At 43.3% G+C, this 25597-nt stretch overlaps 1 protein-coding gene across 1 annotated transcript in view; it reads right to left on the bottom strand.

Annotated features, from left to right (window-relative positions):
- Window positions 1-18641, bottom strand: part of LOC147710869 (chymotrypsin-like elastase family member 3B) — a 38729-nt gene extending 20088 nt beyond the window's left edge. The window contains exons 1-4 of the mRNA XM_086921591.1: window positions 18548-18641; window positions 6467-6552; window positions 5675-5772; window positions 1731-1865 (exon numbers count right to left, since the gene is read on the bottom strand). Coding sequence (XP_086777717.1) covers window positions 1731-1865; window positions 5675-5772; window positions 6467-6552; window positions 18548-18626 — 398 coding nt within the window. The 5' untranslated portion in view covers window positions 18627-18641. The remainder of the gene's footprint in view (window positions 1-1730; window positions 1866-5674; window positions 5773-6466; window positions 6553-18547) is intronic.
- Window positions 18642-25597: the final 6956 nt, after the last annotated feature.

Here is a 25597-nt window from a genome sequence, read left to right as displayed (position 1 = left end):
ATACAGTGATCACTCAGATGGTCTGTGACAAAATCATATATCAAAGTGCTTCAACGCCTCATCAGGGGTTGTAAGTGCTACAAAAATGCAATTACAATAATGAATGAATGAATGTGGTCTTATATAGCGCGAACTTAGCCCAAGGGCATCAAGATACAATACGATACAACTAATCCTCCCAGTAAACACACTTCAAATTGTCATCTTCTGCCACGACTAGAAGATATGGATGTGTTATACTTACCAGACTGGCCAGACAACCATCTCCCTGGTACGAGACTGGAGCTACCAAGAGTGTAGCAATTCTAATACACCCAGATTGAAGATAGTTCATAGAATCAGGGGGTGACTGAAGGCCAATCTGACCTCAGAGCACATCTGTTATCAATGCTACGTGACAGTCTTCTAGTCATTTAGTGATGGGCTATATTCTTATTAAGAGCTTTAATCAATTTGACTAAACCACATTAAACCTAGTCACACTAAGGATGGTCCTCAGGAAGATCATCGCCCCGCGCACCTCAAAGCATGGTGTGGATCTCAATGCATCAGGATTCATTATTGAATGAATGAAAGAGGACGATATCTACATGTCCATCAGTTAGGAAACTTGATGAGCTGAGGCAAGTTGTTGCATCAGAACATTGCAGTCAATATTGTGAGGGCAATAGACAGTGTTCCAAGGAAGGGGTGTATGTTACATCATCAAATGGCAAAATCATGCCTGGCCTTATCATCGTATACAGAATATTGTCTACTGCAGTATCATGAAGGTGAGTACTTATGAGTAACTAAAGATTTACTATCCTTAACCCTAGCCTGTGTACATTGAAAATATATTCATCTTTAATGTACATCTGAAAATAGCAAATCTATAAATCCCTAAACTTACTTAACTTCTCCATGTTGTGGTTGATAGTATTCTGGATATGATATTTTGGCAGGGTGATAATCCTTACTCTACATAGTGATAAAAACAGGGAAAATTCCTTCAGTACTGAGCTGGAAATAGTCTTAATTGGAAGAGGGCATAACTAAGCACACATTTGTGAAAATTACCAATATGGTGTATTTAACAGATTGTATAGTTGAGCAATGGGCTGCTAGAGGATATAGTACACTTAACATGAATGACAAAAAACTAGTGATGTCTCAAATAATCAGCACTAGAGCTGCTGGTAAATTAATACTTGCTGATGGCAATTAATTAAATGTATGAAAGCAGTGGCCTAATGCGAAATTAAGGGCCCCCATGTAAAATGTGAAAATAGCATCTTTAGTCTTTCATGTCTCACAGATACTCATTGGCCTTGGGCTGAATGGGGGCCCTTGAAGGGTTGGGAGGACTCTGAATGGTTGGTGCCCCCCCTGCACTGCAGGGGCTGCAGAGGCCTTTGTAATGCCCCTGGTTTGCACATTCACAGGAATATGGACAACACTTGATTGCAATCACCTGGTAAATGGCTTCATTATTTGACAATATTTGACACATTACATCACTTTTTGGATCCATTCAGTCTGGATTGTTTTTTTCCTGAATAGTCAAAGATTCTAAAACAACCTTGATTTTGTCATTATTTCCAAGACAGAGCAGAGTGAACAAGCAGTCAGATTTGCATATGTATCGCAACAGTTAGAATATGTAAGATATTAAAAGTCCACAGGAGCATACACTGATAACAAGATAGTAACGCAAAGAATGCGGGTGCTATAAAAGTGAGGAGACTTACCCACATGCTGCACAAATGCTGATCCAACGAGGGTGTACAAAGATTTCATTACTATTGATGGAGATGCGCTGTTCACTCCCCTCCTCTACATCCCTGTTGTGTTCTCCCAACACCACCTGGTACTGGCGTCCTTTGCTGCAAGACACAGTAGACAAGTACAAAGGAAAATTACATATCTTTGAATTGTCTTCTACAAAATGGAAGACTTGAATTTGTCCACTAATTTAGCTGAAGGTTTGTGTTATAATTCAATGTTTAAAGGATTATGGATATATCATGACCTATCTTCCAGGTGTATCCTCCATCACAGCTCAGTCCCTGGGATTTAGTCAGTGGTTCTGATTTTGGATGAACCAAACATCAGTGGCCTTTTGAGGTGCAATAGCCGGAGGTGGATAAGAACTTTTAATCACCTAGGCCTGCTTCAGAGAAAGCATGAGAAAAGGGAATGTATATTGGGCGGCCTTGTGAGCTTCAACAGCTGGAAGCAGCTAAGAACCACCCAAGACTGGATGCAAAGCTAGTATGAGTAAAGGGAAAGTGTATGGGAGACTTATATTTTGTAGGGGACTTTATTAGAGTTTTAGTGAATTTGGGGACTAGAATTGTGTTAAAACGGTGTGTAGGGCAATGCTTCAATTAAAGGTAAAAACTGTAAATTTTAGTATTAGCTAACTCAATGGTTGCCATTTAAAGGAGGACTGAGAGCCATCCTGGCTTTAACTCCTGTGCCCCTCTTATTGCAGATCAGGAAATTATTAAAGGAAGAAGGGAAGTATAGAAGGAAATAAGGAAGGCAGGAGAGAAATCATAAAGAAAGGAAAGAAAACAAAGGAAGGACCAAAGGAAGAAAAGAAAGAAAGAATGAACGAAGGAAGGAAGGAAGGAGGAAGTTGAATAAAGAGGGAAGATGAAGGATGAAAGTTGTAAAACAAACAGAAATTAAACAAATTGCAAACTGCAAACCCTTTTAGCCATTTATTTAGCAATGAACTCTATAATACTTGATTATCTTGTTTGGAACACAATTACATTGCCTTAAAAGTGGTTGACTTTCAACTACCAAAGAACAGCATGAGCTCACAGATTCTTGGTCTGGTTGGCTAGGTGGCCATTATGGCTACAGGTGTTATATCATGAGTGAGCTGAGATTACTCATCACCTCTGAGGGCACCAGTGATTCGAGTGTGTGCAGTTTTAGGTAAATCCATGGGACTACACGTCGCACCCTGATGATCCCCTCGGAATTGGGAATACTGCACCTGATTCCACCTTCACCTTTCATTTTCTTCACAATTTCAAAATAAATTTTGCCATCTTGGAGTAGGCAAATTACCAGGTGGAAGACTGCACCAAGTTCTCTCATAATTTCCAAGGCGTAAGTAACCATGCTTTCCACCTCATTGATTTTAAAGAGGGACCCATACGTTTTATGTATGCAGTACCAATAGATCAGATGGCAACCACCCATGTGTACAACCCTAGTCTCACACTCGAAAATACTGAGGAACAAAGCAGCATGCCTCACTGAAATTTAGAAATCCCTTGGTCTGGAAGAGTCTTTACTTACTTAACTAGCTAGGTAGATTTGGAAGAATGTTAGCTTACTTAACTGGCTAGGTTGGTCTGGAAGAGTGTTCACTTACTTAACTAGCTAGGTAGATTTGGAAGAATGTTAGCTTACTTAACTGGATAGGTTGGTCTGGAAGAGTGTTTACTTACTTAACTAGCTAGGTAGATTTGGAAGAATGTTAGCTTACTTAACTGGATAGGTTGGTCTGGAAGAGTGTTTACTTACTTAACTAGTTAGGTAGAGTTGGAAGAATGTTAGCTTACTTAACTGGATAGGTTGGTCTGGAAGAGTGTTCACTTACTTAACTAGTTAGGTAGAGTTGGAAGAATGTTAGCTTACTTAACTGGATAGGTTGGTCTGGAAGAGTGTTCACTTACTTAACTAGCTAGGTTGATCTTGTTTTATTTGTCTGAGAAAAAAACTCAGAATTTCGGGTGACTTATTCAACTCAAAGGAAAGTCAATGAAACTGACCAAACTCAGAGATATATGAACTAGTCTGTAAGAGCCCTGTACGATAGATGTTTGCAGAGTGTTAATTTCACTAATGCGACGGAATATTCTTTACCAGATCAATGAGAAACAGATGTCATAAAATGAAACCCATAGCATCAGTTGTACTTCTTGGTTAAAGTGAAATGAGCCATGGAGTACAACAGTAGAACAGTAGGCGTCCTGCTTGGTTAACCACCTTATTGTTGGGTTGGGGCTGAAAGTGATTCTGGAAGCCTCTTACTTTCCTTATAGATGTTGTTAAATGGTTCTACATTTGCAACGTTATATCTGCTATCAAGTGGTTATTCAAATTAAGTCTAAGTCTCTCTTTATGATTGTGGGGTTCTAGGGCCCGATGTAGGTGCCCTAATACCGGTCGGAAATGGCCGAATTTGGCCGTTTCCGACCGGTCTTACGTTTTCCAGATGTAGGGAATGCATTTACAGAATCAGTATTTTACCGATTCGGAAAAATTACCAAATCTGTAAATACAGACTCGGTAAAATACCGATTCTGTAAATGCAGATGTAGCTGGCACATGTCAGAGTGCCACAGGGCTTTAAGAATCGGTATTTTATCATCCAATTCTATTGGGTGGTAAAATACCGAATACAGGTGTGCATGCACATCTGTGCATGCACACCTGTGCAATGTGACACACAGACATGCCCTTAGGGCATGTCTGTGTGCCACATAAGTCCGAAATTGGGGTGCTAGAGGGTGTCAAAGTGACGCCCCCTGCACCCTTGCAAAAATCGGAATTTACCGAATCGGTAAATACCGATTCGGTATTCCACATTGATTCCTATGGGCTTCAAGGCCCATAGGAATCAATGGGGGATACCGATTCGGTATTTACAGAATCGGTAAATACCGAATCTTACCGATTCGGTATTTACCGATTCTGAATTACCTACATTTCCCCCCCTCTAATTTACCACTTCTTAAATACCGAATCGGTATGATTCGGTATTTAAGAAGTGGTAAATTAGAATTACCTACATCGGGCCCCTAGTCTGATCTCTTTGCACAGGCATTGGTGAATTTTGTGAGGTTAAACCTGCTGAAATATACCTTATAAAAGGGCCCAGAAAAACATGTGAAACTCGTGCCAGATGTACCACTTACTTACTCAAGCAGCGCAGGCTGAAGCCACAAATGCTGCGCTGTGTGAAAAGGATAGAGGAGGGGTGCACCATATTTACAGAAATATGTCACTCTCCTCCCCTTTCCCTAGCCCCGGTGCTGAAATCAGCTGCTATGCGCCACAGAGACACCGTTGTGCCACAGTGAAAGGGTGTATCCATGAGTCTAGCATAGGTTTTGTACTGTAAGGGTTCCCTTCTAGTACAAAATACTATGCATAGACTGACTTTAACCCTTTTCCCTCTTTGTGTTTGTACAGTACAGTGCAGCACACGTACAAAGTTGGAAAAGGAAGGAGAAATGAAATAATTTCTGTTTCGTTGAGCTTACTTCAAAAGGGTGCAGTTTTCTGATGCTAAACCCTGTCTATTTAGTAAATAGGGTTTAGCGTCAAAACCTTGGGTTTGGGTTGCATGGGAATGACCATGCTTCACCCATGGGACGCCCCCATGGTGCTACATAATGTTATTTACTGGTAATGGTAAACACCCAATCCTATTTCGCACATCTTGGAATCATACCTTTGTCACTGGCATCACCTTATGGATTTTGGCATAAATAGACTTATCTACTGCACACTCTGAAGAAGCAACTGCAGGAAAAATGACTCACAAAAATTACAGGCACTGTCTAAAAACACACAAAAACATTCTGCCTTCCTGCATTCTCCAACAGCCTGTCCTTGCTTTCAACTATTCCACATAATTCTCCTTAGAATTTTCACCACGTACGAGATGCAGTGCGCAGCTGTCATGACCCAGTTGGGGGCAATGAGGGACCCTCCGCAGGTGTGGTAGTATGCACTTCCACTCAGGTACTGAAGAGAGACCTATCAGAAAAGGAGACAAAGATGACGTACTTTAATTTTCTATGCAAGCATCTCTTCTTGTCCCCCATGCTTTTCCCCTCTCTCTATCTCTCTCTCTCTGCTCTCCAGTCTCTGGAGCCTCATCTCCTCTCCATGTTATCATCAGCATTCAGTAAACCTACACTTAATCTCCTTCTTCCACTCTCAGTCCTCAGATTATCCTTTCTCTTCAATGCCCTGTATCACTGGGACTGCAGGTGGAAAGATCATTCTGAAAGAGGAAAACGCCTCTCAGGATTGTATTTGTGCAGCACGGTGTCCCTTCCTGCACAAAAACCATCCTGCATGCACTTAATTGTTTACAAATTAAGCACTGTGGACTTATTAATTGGCGACATATGAGTCACAGAGTTACTGCTTCTTGGCTTGCTGTGAGGTGGGAATTATTCCCATGCTCTTCAGCAGTGTACAATCTGTAACATTCTTCCAATGCTGAAGCAGAAACCTGCCCTGTAACCCATCCTGTGTACCATGTCGTGCCCTTGCTGTGGTGCGGCCTCTTCTGTCATCTTGGTCCTGTTGGTTATAGTCTGAATAGCTCCTGTCGATGGCATAAGGGGTCTCTATAAGAACTAAAGAGAGCTTTATGAAGACTTGTTGATGCTTTTAGGTACCTTTTAATGTATTTCAAGATCAGGGAAGGGATTTTTCTTACCTGCCAGGGCCAGCTGTGTGGTCTGGCATCTTCGCCATTAACCACCCTGGAATTAGGAGTGTAGTGAGGTCTGCCACAACCATAGGCTAAAGAAGAGAACACAATGAAAAGATGTTCAGGCTAGCAATTTACGCATTTCTTTTATTTTTTGAAGTATTACACTCATCATCAAAAGTTCATCTAGGTGCTGCACACAGAGTGCATACATACATCAATAAAAAAGTCCTGTAATGTGTTTGACGAACAGAAAAAATTGAATTAAAACAATTATCTAAAGAACAGAGGCAAGACTTGCAGAGTTTAATGGTGACTCGAGGAGTAGTGAAGGGGAGACTCACACTCTGGGAATATACTCTAGTCAAGCGTCAACATTCCCAATATGAAGACACAGAAGAAACTTTTGTATTTTCAAAAAGAATGATTGCCATATTCTGCTTGACCTGCAGCCGTTGGTTTAGATATTCTGGTAGACCGAGGTACAGAACATTGGCATAGTCCAACCTAGATAAAATCAGAGACCTAACCACTGTTACTTGGACCTAATGGGGAAGCAGGCAAATAAATGTCCTCCACATGGGCAAAATCCAAGAGCAAGTTTTCACAACTGCTGACACCTGTGGCACAAACGAGAGCTGGATATCAAACATCACACCTAAATTCCTAACCACCACCATTGGAGAGGGCGGAGGAGTAACACTGTCAGGAACAGGCACCAGCCTATCCCGAAAGGGAGTCCTGACCAAACAGTAAGACCTCTGTCTTATTAAGGTTGCACTGCAATTTGTTGGCCTTCAGTCAATTAGGCAGGGCCGCCATGCAGATGCAAATGCAAACCTTGTTCTCGCAGCCTTCCCATCGTATGTGAGCAGAAGTTGAGTATCATCTGCATATGAGATGATCTTCATGTTATAGGATTCACTAAATATGCCAAAGGGGACAATGGCCGGTCCCCGAGGCTGAAATCTGCCTAGGCAGGGAGACTAATCCCCTTCCCTTAATAAAAATACATGTTATAAAAAAGGCCGGGCCCCGGGGGATTGGGCCCCCATGGCTGAAAAGGGCACAGGGGGTCTCGCCCGCTCGCCCATTGCAAAAAGGATGAGGTAGCCAGTGCCGAAATGAGCCTTGGGAGGTGGGCCACGTGGCTCCAATCCCCTAATAGCATTTTTTGGAACAAAAAGGCTGGCCCCAGGGGAAGTCGTCGGAGGCCCATCCCCTTTCTCTACCACTCTGCAAAGCAGCCTCCTGGTGCACAGCTTGTTGGGGGATGAAGTCCCCATGGCTGTTGATGGCTCTTAGGGGCCAACAACGCCTCCTAATACCTCCAGTAAATCCCACACAGTGGGATTGTTGGAACCTCAAGGTAGGCTCCGCCCTCTTTCTCCACTACTTGGGAACCCGCCTCCTGGCACACTACTGGTTGGGGGATAAAGTCCCCTTGACTGTTTAGGGTCCTAGGGGTCAACTACCCCTCCTGTTACCTCCAGTTTGTTCCACACAACAGGATTGCTGGGAGGTCAACCGAGGTCCCACCCCCTTTCTCCACTACCCTGCAGACATGCCTCCTGGTGCACTACTGGTTGGGGGATGAAGTCCTCGTAGATCCTGAGGGTCCCTGGGGGCTAAAGAACCCCTCCTGTTACCTCCAGTAAGTCCCACAATGCAGGATTTCTGGGAGATCATTGAACTCCCCGCCCCCTTTCTTCACCACTGTGCCCACTGTGCAAATGCGTGTCCTGGCACACTACTTGTAGGGGCATGAAGTCCCTTTGGATGCGGAGGGTCCTCGGGGGCTTAGAAGCCCTTCTGTTACCAGCAGTAAGTCCAAGACAGCGGGATTGCTGAGTGCTGGTCCGAGGCCCTGTCCCTTTTCTCCAACACTCTGCTGATGCGCCTAGTAGTTAAAAAACCATAGAAATTCACTAAAAAATCCAAAGGTTACAGAGCCATTATAGTTAGGAAATATAATTTTTTTTAAACCTTATAAATTCACTTAAAAACCAAGGATTACAGGCAAGTTATAGTTATGAAATAGAATTATAAAAACCATAGAAATCCACTGAAAAAAACAAAGGTTCCTGGGACGTTATAGTTAGGCTCAGATTTAACTTGTACAAAACCCTTTGAAATTCAGCAGTTATAGTTACCTGAGCTAACTACAACTTATGCTCCTGCAATGCACTGCTTATGACCACACATATTACATCACGCTTGACATGGTCAGTGACATCAATGATGATACCATCCACAGAACCTCTCACATGCCCACTCACATCACCATATAGCCTCTTGTATGCCCACTCACACAGCCACTCACATACCCATTCACAGATCCATACAAGTACTCTCACACCCACTCACTCCTCCATAGAGCCACTCAAACACCCAGTCACTCCCTCATACAGCCACTCACACAGCCATATACTCACCCATATAGCTATTTAACACCCAGACTTATTCATATTCACCTATACAGCCACTCACTCACCCATATAGCCACTTGCAAACCCAGTCACTCACTCATAGAGTCATTCAGACATCCACTCACCCACCCGTATTGTCACTCACACAGCCACCCACTCACCCATACAGCCACTGACACACCCATACAACCACTGACATACCCACTCACTCACCAACATAGTCACTCACACACCCACACACTCACCCACACAGCTAGTCAGATACCTACTTATACACCCATACAGCCACTCACTCACCCACAAAACCACTCACACACTCACTCATACACACATACAACTACTTCGATACCCACTCATAAACCCATACAACGACTAACACAGCCACTCAAACACCTACAGACCTAGTCAGAAACTGATTGATTCACCCATACAGTCACTCATGCATGCACTCACACACCCATGCAGGCACCCACACACCCACTCACACACTGATCCAGACAGTTACACACACACTCAGATCACCACATTAGAGATAGTATCACTCATAGGTAGTACAACTAGATTACTAATCTAACTTTTGTAGTAGGTTAGTATATATGTTTAACACCAATAAACTCTTAAAACCACTTACACTCACTTAATGATGTAAACAGTGATGGCATTTGAGATGTCATCAGTGATGTCACTGACCGTGTCATGAGTGATGTAATATGTGAGGCCATAAGCAGTGCACTGTAGGGACATAAGTTATAGTTAGCTCAGGTAACTATAACTGCTGAATTTCAATGGTTTTGTTAGAGTGAAAGCTGAGCCTAACTATAAAATCCCTGTAACCTTTGGCTTTTTCAGTGAATTCTATGGGTTTTATAATTCTATTTCCTAACTACAAGATCCCTGTAACCTTTGTTTTTTTTCAGTGAATTTCTAATGGTTTTTCAAATCTATTTCCTAACTATAACATCCCTGAAACCTAAGTAAATTATATATATATAAAAAACACTTTACACTTAGATTTAATACTTACCTTACCTTTTTTATTCTACGACTATGCCTTTCCCTTTCATGCTTTACAATTGAATTTGTTGCAAAGGCAACCGTGGTAAAGAAACATTTGTTGTAAACGCAGGTGTTGTACAGATGTTGTAGTTGCAATGCCTTCATTGTAAAGGCATCTCATTGTTCAGCCTTCATTATAATTGCTCCTATCCCGGAGGAAGTAGTGTCTTTTACCATCAATGAATCATTCAATACATTGAACGATCGGAAAGTGGGAAAAGCTCCCAGTATTGACGGGATCCTCTCTGACTTGTTCTGTTCTGAAACTCTGATATGGTGTGAGAAAGTGCCATCTTTCTTGCATGGTATGCCCCCACTTTTTGATGAATTGCTGATGTGCTTTGACTGAGTGTGCCATGGGCTCCTACCAATCAGTTGCCCAGGGCCTGTGTTCCTTCCCTACAATTTGTATTGAAGCTGGGACCCAATTGGCATCTGTGGCCACATGTCAGCCCCTGGTAAATGGTACCCTAGATACCCAGGGCCTTGTGACTAGAGATGGCCCCTAAGGGCTGCAGCACTTAGTGTGCCAACCTTAGGGGCCCTGCACCCTGACACCCAGACCCTGCCTTGGCAGACTGATTGTCCTGGTGCAGACCTAAACAAAGAGTCGACATGGCACACATCCCTGTGTGCCATGCCCACAAACCCACTGCCCTGGCATCCATCAATCACCCCTCTAGCTGGGTGCCCTATGCCAGTGGTGTGGGCACAGGTGCATGAGCCCTGTGCCCCTGAAGTACCCAGGGCCATTCCTGGGCACTGTAAGTGCAGTGATGCCATTAACAGTGTATGGTGCTGGGAGGTTGTCATTACGAACTCCACAGCACCATAATGGCTACACTGAAGACTAACAAGTTTGATATCAAACTTCTCAGCACATTAAACCCACACTGATGCCAGTGTGGGATGTAATGTAAAATGAACTGCAGAGGGCATCTTAGAGATGCCCCCTGAAACCTAACCTACAATCCATGTCTGGTCTGCGAGGCTGCCTAGGCTGCCACACAGGAGACATGTTGCTGGACCCCTGGGTGGAGAGCCCCCGCTCTCTTGGGCCTGCAACAATTCACATCCTGGGCGAGATGCTAGGCCTCCTGCCCCAGGATGAGCAGGGGGAAGCTTCAAAGGCATACCGCCTTTGTGAGCTTCTCCAGACCCCTTGCTGTACTCAACAACTGGCCCCCACCCGTTCTGACCCCCACTCTGGCGGGAAGAATGGCGGGAAAACCTACGATAGGAAAGGGGGTGTGCCAGCCTGTGCCAACTCCACCCCTCAGGTGGGAGAGGCGAGGTGAAGCATAACTCCGGGCTCCGGCCATCTTGAAGATAGGGAGCCCTGCCCAATTAGAGATAGGCTCCTGCCCACCTCCCACACAAGAGGAGCAGGATAGGGGCTGTACTCACCCCAGGACAGCGACCTATTGGTCCCTGCCCTTCCCCTACATGTAACGCCCCTAAAAGTAGTATTTTGGGGCACTCTGAACCTTCCTTCCTCTGATCCCGATTTCGAAAGAAGAAAGAAGACCAAGAAGAAGAAAACCTGCCGTGCAGCTGCTAACAGGAGGACAACACCAACTGACTTGGCCCCAGACCTACAGGCCTGTTGCTCCTGCTAAATCCCTGCGTCTCCTGCGGACAGCAAGCTCGAGAACCCTGGAGGACCTTACTGCCTTGACCCTCTTAGAGACTGGGACTCCCACGAGCAGTGGCTCTGCTCAAACAGCAATACCCCTGGTGCCAGCCAGGAACCGCAAATCCAGCCCACTCTGCACCCGCCGAGCCCGGCCTGTGCCCAAGTGGACAAAGACCCTGAGGACGTCCCCCAGGCAATTCTGACCAGGAATCCAGTGCCCAAGGACCCTCCTTGATGACCCAGACGACACCTGCAGGGACCCCTCCTACCGCGACCATCAGAGGGTAAGATTTCCCGATGTCCAAAGACACCCCTACACCTGTCGCACCCCGGCCTCCAGTGCCCAACTCCTGGGTGCCTACCTACCCTCCAAGATCCCAACTTACCCCTCGAAGTGTTGGTCGCTCCAGAAGATCCACCGTCCCCAGGCCTGCAGCCTTTGTTCCCTTTTCAAGATCTCTATTGAATAACATTGAGCGCCCGGCGACTCAAAAGCACCCTGCACCCAGCCGTCCGAGTGCCCCTGGCAGTGCAACCTGTTTCCTATCCTACTTCCCCATTTGCCCTGAGCAAGTGACCAGGAGCCCAGCTCCCACAGCCGCGTGACTTGCTAGCTAGCAGCAACCAACCGAAGGCCCCCTGCCTCTCGTTGGATAACATTGGGCCTAACTACCTCTGCACCCGGCTGCCCTTGTGCCGCTGAGGGTGTACCAACTGTACCTACCTGACCCTGTGAGACCCCTGAGTCTATTCTCAGAACCTTAACTCTGCCAGTCGAGTACTTACCTAAAAGCCGATAACTCACTTTTCTTCCATAGGCTAACAATGACTGGTTTCACTCAGAAATTCTTCTAAGTGTGGAGTTTTGGAACTTTAAAATATTCACCTAAAATCAGCCAAACAACGAATTCCAATTTACTCACCTGTGATCAGGAGAGACCTCAGGGCTACACCTTCTAGCCCAGCACAAACCCTGAAAAGTAATTTTAACCGTACTTACCAGTAACCTGAATTTTGTTCCATAGGAAACCATTGACTGTTTTTCTGTAAAATTTCTTTGGATTGTCAATTTTTGCAAACTACAAATATTCTTTAAAAATTGTACCAACTACCAAAACTTAATTACTTACCTGTCTTAGGTAGAGGTCCCAGTGCTGAACTTAGGAGTCCAGTACTGGATTACAAAAGTAACGTGAACATACTTCACCTGCAAACTGAATTTTGTTCCATAGGAAATCATTGACTGTTTTTCTGTGAAATTTCTTCTAAGTGTCGATTTTTGCAAACTACAAATATTCTTTAAAAATCGTACCAACTACCCAAATGTAATTACTTACTTGTTGTAGATAGAGGACCCAGTGCTGAACTTAGGATTCCATTACTGGATTACAAAAGTAACGAAACCCACTTTACCTGCAACTTGAATTTCCTTACATAGGATAACATTGGTAATTTCAGCAGAAAAAGTTTTATAGTGTCAACTTTTAAAATACAAGTATATTCTTTAAAAATCACTACTGTAACCAAAACGCTTTTACTTAACTGTTTACAGCTCATATCCCAGGTCTGACTCTAGGAGCCAGTCCTGTGGTTAGAAAAGCAATCCATAAAGTAATCAATTGCATTTATCTAAAAAGACCCATTAAGCTCAATGTTAAATTGTGTTTGAAATTGTATTGCCTATTGCAACCACTATAGCTATTGTACTTACAAAGTCTATTGCCTATTTGCAAAGTAATTACCTAAAGCCACTCATATTGAGAAAAGTACATTTTGATACCTGTTGGTTCTAAAATAAAACAACTATATCTTTTGATATAAAACAATTGGCCTAGAGTTCAGTTCTTGACTGTGTGAGACCATTTGCTGACTGAGTGTGTACAACAAATGCTTTACACTGTCCTCTGATACTGCTTTACTGCTCGACCAAGCTACCACTTTGGAGAGTAAGGTTATATCTAACTTTAACCTCTGCCATACCTCAGGAGACTGGGGACTATACACACTGTACCTTACTTTGATCCAGTATATATAGAGTCACTTTCTTACATATGTTCTCCCTATATAAATATCCTGATTAATGCAATCACAGCGGGTGCCCCTATCTCTAACTCACGGAAAGGGGGTGAAAAAATACCTTAAAAGGGCAAAAGCATGGTAACTACCACCACATATCCCTGATCGTTAACATCCAAACAATATACAGTAAACAACTTCTCGTATTACTTTGGGATTCGATTAGATCCAATGAGGTTTTATCCCACCACCAAGCTAGTTTAATTCCCAAAACTAGCACTGTGGACCAAATATTCCAGTGTTTGACCCTAAAATGGAAAGTTGTTGACCTTGAACAGGGGGCTCTCTCCATCGCCTTTGTTCATCTTCGTGCAGCATTTGACCGTATCCCAAGGGCAAAACTTTGGGAGGTCCTCACGAACATCAGTGTTCTCTCAGGGCTTTTGATATTGATTCGGAATTTGTACACCAATAAACTATGTGAGAGTCAGATGGGGCATGGGGGACCACAGAGAACTTTCCAATTAGGAGTGGTGTTTGGCAAGGGTGCGTCCTTGCTCCCACAATATTTTTATTATTCATTGATGAAAGCATACCCTATTTAATGAATTGTGTGAATGTTGCTCCCAAAATTGCTGGCTCCAAAATACCAAGTTTGCTATTCGCTGACGATGAACTTGTCTTATCCAAAATTTCTGTGAGCCTTAACGTCTTTTTGTTGAAGTTTAACGAATTTTGCAAAGACCATGGCGTTGAAATAAACAAGTCTAAAACAAAATATATGATATTAACACATAGCAAGAAAGTCAAAGGGATTGTAGCTCTAGATGGATCCAAATTTGATAGAAGGACAGAATTTGACTATCTAGAGGTGAGGTTGTCTAACTCCACTAATTTGGTCAGCGCAGATAGGAAAAGATTCTCTGTCCCTTAACTACAAAGCCAGGTCTATCATCAGATTTCCTAAAAAAGCCTCCTCTTATCCTATTTCACCTGCACTGGAAATATATAGGGCCCAAGTGTGCAGTGCCGCTCTTTATGGTTCTGATATGTGGGGATATTATAATCTGGACATGTTAGATAAAGGCGAAGATCTTTACTGAAGTTTCACTACTCCACTACTTCCCCTAAGGTTTCACCTAAATGTTAGGCAAATCTCAGACACAGTCCATCTTAAACCTATTTTGTTTTTGGCAAGGATATGGACACCCAAGCAACATGCTCCATACAGATAGTGCCTTGCCGAAATTCTAGCCCATCGCTTGGCCCTTAGGATCCCATAGTTAGCCCTTGTCAAACTATGGCTGGTTAAAATAAGGATTACATCATTTCTGGCTCCAATCAATGACCGGCAGATCCCGCCTTCTCATTAAAGACCACTACTGGAATGTTGTCCTTGGCTCTAAAATTTCTGCGGTTTCCTCGGGCAGTGTATCGGATCATTACCTGTCTTTTAAATGTGGCTTGCATTTTGAAGATTTTATATACTATGTGAATATGCCATTGTCTAGGTCTCTTTATATCAAATTTAGATTGGGGATTTTCCCAACTACTTCTTTCACTTATTCTTGGAGGAGTAATGTTAACTTCTCCAAACTTCTTCCCCATGGGTTGTCAGTCAGTGGAGAATGACAAGCACCTACTGTTTTTCTGTGGTACATACACCAAAACGCATGCTCGCTGGGTTATCCCTCTCTGTCGCCTCCTTGGGCTAGATCAAAGGCACTATGCATTGAGCATATGAAGGGCAGATACTAGGAGCTGTGTCGTTTACTTGGCTGCTAGCTACTTAAAGTCTATATGCCATGTCAGGAAAAGAGTTATGAATACCCTAACACACCATTCACTTTTAGTTTAAACGGGTTTAAGGCTCCTTTTAAGTGATTTTAATTTCTTTTATGTTTTTGTGTATTATTAGCTACTAGGTAATATGATTTGGTCGAAAGGCCCTATTAGTTTCCTGTTTGTTGGAAATATAGTTTTTTTCAACTGTTTTTTGCTGAATTGAAATGTTTATACTGTGCCATGCTCTTAAATCTATAGTGCTATGTGTTCTTTTATGGTTTTCTAAAACTGAAATAATGTCAAATGATGATGAACATGAAAATAGGTAGGTACATAATGCATTTGAAATGTACCGTTGTGTTCGGTGCAGCTATTTTAAATAGAAAGAGGTGCATAATTTGCTTTACATTGCCGCATAATTTAGTCAACCATGTTGCACTATCTGGTCTTTTACTACTGCTTAATACCTATGGCCATGACTTTAGTGTGCTGGGCATACATTACCATGAAGGGACCCACATTTAGAGGACAACTGCACAATTGTCTGCCACAGCTAAAACTTTATAAAGTACAACAATAACGTTCAAATTCAAAGCATTAGCGTCTGAATACTGAACTGCAGTGTCCCAAAATTACACAGTTATGAATGAATGAGTGAGTGAATAAATTATAGTTTTTTTTTAAAGCACGCTACCTAGGAGTTTCCCGGCGCTGAGCCAACTACAGGCCCAGTGTGGTGTGTTATAAGCTGAATAAATGGGTTTTTAAGAATTTTTCATCGGAAAACCTCATTGCTGTATGTCAATTATCATTTATTCTGGTAGTTGTTACATACACTACACTGTATTACTTACAAGGGACTTCACTTGTATGCTGTCTGTGGGGAACCAGATATATTTGCATATGTATTTGTTTTCTTGTTTATTTGTGTTAATCTAGTTTTACAGTGCATTACATAGTGATGATCATGTCGCTGTTTTGCCACTCCCGAGAACTTGAGGGGCATTCACAGGTGCAAATTTAGCATTCAATTTTTAGTCAAATCCATGGGCACGGATATTTTGTGTAGGAGAGTGGTCTTGCCAGAGCTTTACATGTGGTCATAGCACTTTTTTCTAAATACAAAAAGCAAATCAAAGCACATCAAATGAATTGAAAACACATTTTCTGAACATTAGGTGTGATTTTTCCTACTTCTCGTCCTGGCCTTAATGAGGCCCTTAATATTTCAATTCTAATACAGGCCCTCATTTTGGGTGTTGCCAGAGTAATCTTATCAGACGCAAACACAGTTCCCTCAAAACATCAGACTGTTCCCATTCAAATTTAGCCAGGTAACACCTGGGGAAATTCTCATGGAGGAAAAACAGATCAGTATGGGAAAAATACACAGAATCCAGGTGCTGTAACTCCAATTCGGCAATTAATTCTTCATTCCGATTTGGAAAAGTCATAAGTTTACCCTAGGATAAAACCCTAGGATCTGGCTTGGTTAGAGAAAAAAATTGACCGCTGAGCTGCGGCGATTTTTATCGCAAATAAACCTTGGTATTACCAACGTTTATCGCAAATGCGATAAAAATCGCCCGCAATGCATGAATATCGCTGAAAAGTCAGCGATATTCATGCATTACCGAGCTAATGCTCTTAGCCATGTTATCCACCTCCCATTGGATAACATGGCTAAGAACTGCTCAGGGCAGGTGTTAGCTTTTGGAGATATTCGCGCTTAGCGCGAATATCTCCAAAAGTTGGTAATAGGAGATAGCGATGTTAGCGACTGTTTCCAGTCGCTAACATCTTGGCACGCCCACTTTGCATGTCATTAGTGATAAATATCACTGACATGCAAAGTGGGGCCCAAGATGGTCGCTATCTCCTACTAGCTGTCGCTAACTGGTGTTAGCGACAGCTAGGTAATAGGGAGATAATTTTATCTCCGCTTTCTTGGCTTTTAAAGCCAAAAAAGCGGAGATAAACCCCCTTGATAATATGCCCCAGTATTTCTATAGGTCTACAACCAGGATCTGAGTGTCCTAAATCCAACACATTGTAATAAATAGGCCACTGTAAAATATACCACTGCCCTTCAGTTAGTAGAATTTTGATATAGGCTGTTGCAAATGCATGGCATTGCCCTAAAAAGACCACAGTCAAATGTACCACGTAATATCACATAATATTGAGATATAGGCATGCAGTGACCCACATCAGCATGTGAAAGCCGAAAAAATCCATATAATTGTTTATGGAATCAGAGCATTGCAACTGGATAACAATGCGCATTTCCACAATTTCTTTAAGCATACTGCTCTGCAGGGTGCTTAAAGAAATTGTGGAAATTCTTGCAGTGCAGTGTGCAGAGTAGCAGACATTCCTGTAGGAAATGTTAGTGATCCATTTTAGATCCACAGCTTTGCTCTAAAAGTAATATGGCGGATATGTGACATTTCCACTCCAGTTGTACCTATGTACTCCCCACAGCAGGACGAAGCCAGTCTACGCAGTCATCTTAAATACAGTATAAGGGCCATATTATCAAGAAAGGGTGATACATTATCACCGCTTTTATCGGCAGGAAACTGCTGCTAAAGCGGCGATAATGGGGTTGATAATATGCCCTTGTGAATTCCCATAGAAGGCCAGGTTCTGGTGTTAACCTGGGCTTCTACGGGAATTCACAAGGGCATATTATCAAGCCCATTATTGCCACTTTAGCGGCAGTTTCCTGCCGATAAAAGCGGCGATAATGTATCGCCCTTTCTTGATAATATGGCCCTAAGACCTTTAGCTCCCTTTGCATGGCCAATGGGGTTTCATTTGCACCAGGTGTGTCAAGCATCCATCCAATAAGCCTCAAACCACACCGGAGTTTTCAGATAACCAGACTTTATAAATGATTCCTTATTTAGATTCATGCAAATCTGCTAAAGATCTGGCCTGGGTCCAGCCCTTGAAGAACATTGTTGAACAACAATTATTTACACGTGATGGGTTGTTATATGGGATAGCTGAAGTAAAATGGTTGCCACTACCATTGTGAAACACTGATGCAAGCAAGCTCTGGAGCCTGCCTGGTTAGGAAGAGCGGCCATGTTGAGAACTTGAAATGCGGTCACTAGAGGAAGAGAGGACACATTGAGAGGGTGTCAGTTTATAGCTTACCGCCCGCGGCCAGAAGAACTGTGACCAGAAGTTTCAGCATCTCTGCAGAAGGGTTCAACGTGGTCGAGGCGTCTGCCATGTGGCACCTTTTATACCCCCCTTATCTAGCAGCCCTGAGAATGTAACCTCGCTTCACAGGTGTGAGCTCACGCAGGTGTTTCAGACAGTCACCCTTGGCTGTGGCACAGTTTATTCTCAGACTCCTCTGTCCTTGTGAGACCAAAAATGGTCTCATTTCCCAACAAGACATATTTCTGAAAGGTACACAACAGGTAGAACGCTATGTGCAGAGACAGATATGTGACCATAGCTAATCTTGAGCTGGCATACACAGCACAGCATCAAATAGGCGGAAAATGATTAACAAAATATACCGATTAATTGAAAACGACACATTTCAAACTGATGCTGCTCTTTAAATGTGATTTATAAACTTGGGGCATCTATAATATTCTGGCAGATGAGAGCTAGATTACGTCGGGAGGTACTGTAATATCTTTTACCTTTAAAACTAAACTTATTTCAATTAATGAATAATCCAGTAGGAGTTTAAGTCACTGCAAAGTGCCTGAAACACAACGAATTCCAATAGAGCCCAGGTTAACACCAGAACATGGGCTTCTATGGGAATTCACAAAGGCATATTATCGAGCCCATTACCGTTGCTTTAGTGGCAGTTTCCTGCCGCTAAAGCGGCGATAATTCTAACGCCGTTTCTTGATAATATGCCCCTTAGTGACAGTGATAAAGTCATTCACTTGTTGATGTCAAGATGATATGCTCTTTGTATATGTTGCGCTAAGTACAATAAAGCCCAAGTGGGCGAACAATCACTCCATGTCTAAGCAGTCAATGTATGTGCTGTGCAAAAATGTGTCACCCACTTGATCCGACTGGTTCAAAAAAGTGCTAAGTGCTATAAAGTAAGAAATAAATAACAAATTCTTATAGCTATAGGGATTTGAAATGTTAGTTTACAACAAGGGAAATGTTTACATCTGCGCATATGGACTATTTCTTATGTAGAAGAAACTGGCCCTACTACAGTACATACAATATTCAGATAGCTTCGCTCACCCACTATAAACAAGTGTAGAAATCTTCACTCGCATTGAGCCCTGCAGGTGTCTTAGTGTCTATCATGAATCTGGAAATGTGTGTGAATGCTACGTCTTCCCAGGGGAGGTGTAGGGAGGCGCAACAAGGAGAATTGTATTAATTTCTCCTCATTTTCTTTTCCTCTTTCTATACCTGCTGCATTCTGCAGTACACATAGAAAGAGGAAATTACCTCTAATGATCGTTTAGGTACAGGAAGGGTTTCCTTCCTGCACATTAACAATCATTGAGACAATGATGTGAAAAACAGCATTTCAGATTGTTTTTGTGCAGGAAGGGAAGCTCTCCTGAACAAAAACAATCTCCCCATGACACAGGCATCCTTGTACTATGGTGCAAGGGTGCCTGTGCCGGTGCATGGTAGCAGTTTGTGCGCCAACACAGGGGGAAGCACAAAGATTTGACATATTGTTGTAAATATGTCGCATCCCTGTGCTTTAACCACATCCGTGCGGGTAAGATTTACCGCCGGTGCTGAGCCCTAATGAAAACGGGCGTGGTCATGACGAAACGGTTCCGTCATGAGCACAGCTCAACCGATACTCATGACGGAACCGTTCCGTCATGAGCATCGAAGGGGTTAAAAGTGACTAATTGTGGCACAGCCAAACGGCTTGTGGAACGCACTGAGTCACTTTCTTGTAAATGTGCCCCTAAAGGTTTAAGTCCTACTTTTATTTCTGGTGTGTCTCAGTTTTTGGTTCTGAAAATATTTTCATCCTACCCAAAGAAGCTCAACAGGCATCTAGTCCTGTAAAAAAACTGTTTTACTGCTGCATGCCAGATAGCAGAGAAGAAGGCACAGCAACAGAAGAGAAATGCACATGCCAGGCCCTTAGCGTGCACGGTCCTAAACTCACACCATGGCATGACAGCCCAACAGACAGCAGAAACACACCTGATAGTCATGGACACAATCAACATCCAGTATCCAGGAGAACATCAAATCGAGCACTACCATTTTCATGGTGCTTAAGATCGTGATTGACCTCCATTTTAATGACACAGGATAATTTCAGAGTTCAACTTCAAAATTGCGTGGGTAGTCATTACCAGCATTCTGCCATCATTTTAAAAAGGCTGCAAATTAGAAAATTTCTGCCCCCTTCAAGTTCAAGTTCGGGCATTTGTATAGCGCACTACTCACCCAGAGGGTCTCAAGGCGCTCAAATTAAGGTATTAGGTGACCCTGAGTTGTGGTTGGTTGGGTGATTTATTATACACTCACATCACTGGTTCTCTTACAGTCCAGGAAACTTTGAACTATTACCTACTAATGGCCTCATATATGAGGCCCCTTGCGCCGCCGGAACGTCACTTTTTGTGACATTCCCTGGCGCAGAAGCCTGCGCGATATTTATCAGCTAGCACTAAGCCACTTTTGTTGGCTTATTGCTGCCTGATCAATATCGGTTCCTTTAACGCTGTTTTCGGCATTAAAGGAGCGTGCAATGGGTGTAGCTGCGGGTGTTCCCAGCAACATCCATGGCTTTTTGACACTGCCCTAGATTTATGAGGCATCATAAATCTGAGGCAGTGCCAAAAACATACGCCTCTCCAGGGGAGGCGTAATGGAGGCACAACGAGGAGAAATATCTTTATTTTTCCTTGTTTTTACTTTTTTTATGTGTGCTGCATTCTGCACTGCCCTACAGCAAAACCTCATAAGTGAGGCCCTTAGTGCTTAATTTTAGCCGGTGGCTGCAGGTTGGGCCTACTGGGGTGGGAGAAAAGGGAGGGAGGGGTGCGTGAGAGTGTTTGAGTGTGTATGTGTGCTTGTGCGTGTGGGCATACGTGTGTGTGTAATTCACTTAAAAAAGCCAAATGTTAAAGGGACATTATATAGTTAGGCAAAAATGACAGTTAAAACATACTATTTCAAACAAACAACCACTGAAATCCGTCAGTCATCGTTTTCTCAAGTAACTATAACTGATGGTCTAAATTAACTATAGCTTGCCCCCTCGCCATGCACTGCTTAGGGCCTCACCTATTTCATCACTCATGACATGTTCGATTAAAGCATTGATAAAATCACTGTAACATATGAAATGACATAGTAGATGAGCATGGCAGGGATGCGAGTTATAGTTACTTTAGAGCACGATTTATAGTTACCTGAGATAATTAGAATTGGTGAATATCAGTGGTTTTGTTTGTATAAAGTGGTATGTTTTAACTGACATTTTCACTAACCATAATGCCCTTTAATCTTAGATTTGTTTTGAGAATTTCTAATTTTTGAATGCAAAGTTACATATTCTTACCATACGTAATAATAACATTACTTTAACCTTTGTTTTTTTCAGTGAATTTCTAGTTTTTCTTTAAACGTAAAGTACTATTTTATTACCATACGTAATGCTAAGCCCATGCCATGCATGCTCTTTGCGATGCACAGCGTGGGGTAGGCTGCAAGCTAGTCCCTGCATCCAATCCCTCCGCTGGCAGCCAATCCCTTGCCACGCATGGCCTACAGCTATGCGTGGCATGGGGTTGGCCTCAAGGTCTATTCTGCTGAAAGGTCCTGCGCCCAACTCCTTGATGGCGGGCAAACTATATGTTACAATATAAAGGTGTCATTTTAGTAAGGCTGACCCACTGACTTTGTGAAAAGTTCAGAACACGAAAAGTGACTTATTTGGCTTCATGAAGAGGTCTACATATTTATGTACCTAAATCAAACTTATTATCAAAAAGTCATTTGTGATTATAATTACATGTACATTAAATAAATTCACAGGTACCAAAGTTTATGAAAGTGAATGATTTTTTTTTAAAAGCCTTATTAAAAAAAACAACAACATTTCTTTGAGTATTTTTCAGGCCACAAAGTGCCCCATAGAAACAACCAGAAGAAGGCCTTGCACAACAGCTGATGAGCATTCAGTTCCAGCTTGGAGTGCATTAAAAAAAAATGGTGAACTCTCATGGATTTAATGACCCAGGAGACTTACTGTGTTTTTTTTTATTGTTGCTGGGGGGCTGCTGCACCCCCTGCCGCCCCACCTCCCCCCCCAAATTCGAAAGAAGTGCTTGGTGGTGGCCCTGCCTCCATGAGGGGCACCACCAAGCTCCCAAAAATATTATTAAAAATCCCTTGCAAGGCCTAATGTGGCACTCCTCGGAAGGAGCCACCCATTTATTATTCTATTTTTACATTTTTAACTTTTGCAGTTGCCTCGGTATCCACTAGGGTACCCATACCTCAGTAGGGAGCTGCGGTGGAAGCCCCGAGGTCCCTGCTGCCCTTGTTATCTCACAGGCCACCTCAGCGGTGGGAGACGGCCTTTTCCTAGATTTGTTTTTAGGTGGGTGCCCACCGGGGGGATGTATGATCCTACATCGCGCACCAACACATCGCGGGATTTAACACCGCGGCTAAGACATCGCACAGGGCAACACTTCGCCCTCTGTTATATCGCACGCCTTTACAACGCGAATGCGTGCATTCCTATAGGCAAGGCTGCAATATCGTAGGCGCCTACATCGCACGTCACCACAACGAGTGCTTTGCATTCTCGTAGTTCTGGGGGCGAGGTCGAAGTAAAATGCATGAGGAGAGTTCCTGCCAGAAACCCCGCTCTGAAAGTTCCTGACAGACACCGGTTTTATTGCGTGCTCTAAAGAGCGGGCCATGCCCCATAATATACATTAGATTGTATCCAATTAGTTTACTAACATATTTTAGTTCCAAAGTGCGATAATTGTCCTGTCTGAATTAGTACCGCTAAGCACACAGCTCCATATTTCAGAGGACGAGCACAGAGTTAACATGATCTGTGCTGCACAAGGCGGCCAGGGCTCATGATGAGCCGTCAGACCATATCCTCTCCCCTTTGGCGCGGCCCTGCAGTTTATACACCATGTTGTGAAAACATATATTTATTTCCCAAGAATTCCACACCAAAGTCGTTGTTGGAGTCGCCTTCATCTATTTATTTGCTTTTTATATTCACACCAAAGTCATGATTCACACGTTGTTGGAGTCGCCTTCATCTATTTATTTGCTTTTTATATTCACACCAAAGTCATGATTCACACGTTGTTGGAGTCGCCTTCATCTATTTAGTTGCTTTTTATATTCACACCAAAGTCATGATTCACACGTTGTTGGAGTCGCCTTCATCTATTTATTTGCTTTTTATATTCACACCAAAGTCATGATTCACACGTTGTTGGAGTCGCCTTCATCTATTTAGTTGCTTTTTATATTCACACCAAAGTCATGATTCACACGTTGTTGGAGTCGCCTTCATCTATTTAGTTGCTTTTTATATTCACACCAAAGTCATGATTCACACGTTGTTGGAGTCGCCTTCATTTATTTATTTGCTTGTTATTTTCACCAAAGTCATGTATTTTTACCAAAGTCATGTATTTTCTCAAGAATTCCACACCAAAGTCATTGTTGGAGTCGCCTTCATCTATTTATTTGTTTGTCATATTCACACCAAAGTCATGTATACATTTCTACAATCTCACATCTATTGAAGTCGCCTTGCGTTGTGGAGCCCTGCATTGCTAGCGATGTATCTGTGAATGCGATGTACTAGCATGCGTACGGATAGCATGCGTTGTGGAGCCCGGCACGATGTAATAGTTGTGTTGCGATGGCTTCGCGATGCGATGCATTCGTTGTAACGGGTGTTTCCCGAACCTGGGGGCGAGGTCGAAGTAAAATGCATGAGGAGAGTTCCTGCCAGAAACCCCGCTCTGAAAGTTCCTTCACACCCATCCATCCTGCATCCACCCAATAATCATTCATCCATCATGCATCCACCCATCATTCATGCATCCATGAATCCATACATCATTCATGCATCCACCCATCCATCCATCCACCCACCCATCCATCCATCCTGCATCCATCATTCATGCATCCATCCACCCATCATGCATGCATCCATTCATGCATCCATCCGTCCATGCATCCATCCACCCACCCATCCATCCTGCATCCATACATCATTCATGCATTCACCCATCCACCCACCCACCCATCATGCATGCATCCATGCATCCATCCATACATCATTCATGCATCCACCCATCCATCCACCCACCCATCCATCCTGCATCCACCCATCATGCATGAACCAATCCATGCATCCACCCAACACTCATTCATCCATCATGCATCCACCCATCATTCATGCATCCATGCATCCATACACCATTCATGCATCCATCCACCCAGCCATCATGCATCCACCCATCATGCATCCATCCATACATCATTCATGCATCCACCCATTCATCCACCCACCCATCCATCCATCCTGCATCCACCCATCATGCATGCACCCATCCATGCATCCACCCAACAATCATTCATCCATCATGCATCCACCCATCATGCATGCATCCATCCATACATCCATCCTGCATCCACCCATCATGCATGCACCCATCCATGCATCCACCCAACAACCATTCATCCATCATGCATCCATCCATCATTCATGCATCCATACATCATTCATACATCCACCCATCAATCCTGCATCCACCCATCATTCATGCATCCATACATCATCCATGCATCCATCCACCCATCCATCATGCATCCACCCATCATGCATACATCCATGCATCCATCCATACATCATTCATGCATCCACCCATTCATCCACCCACCCATCCATCCTGCATCCACCCATCATGCATGCACCCATCCATGCATCCACCCAACAATCATTCATCCCTCATGCATCCACCCATCATTTATGCATCCATGCATCCATACATCATTCATGCATCCACCCACCCATCCTGCATCCATACATCATTCATGCATGCATCCATCCACCCATCAATCCACCCACCCTGCATCCATCCTGCATCTATCATTCATGCATCCATCCGCCCATCATGCATCCACCCATCATGCATGCATCGATCCATGCATCAATCCATGCATCCATCCACC

The sequence above is a fragment of the Lissotriton vulgaris genome, chromosome 5 (genome assembly GCF_964263255.1).
Source record: "Lissotriton vulgaris chromosome 5, aLisVul1.2, whole genome shotgun sequence".
Lineage (NCBI taxonomy): Eukaryota > Metazoa > Chordata > Amphibia > Caudata > Salamandridae > Lissotriton > Lissotriton vulgaris.
Note: the sequence above shows the minus strand (reverse complement) of the source record. Positions and strands in the feature narration are given on the sequence as shown.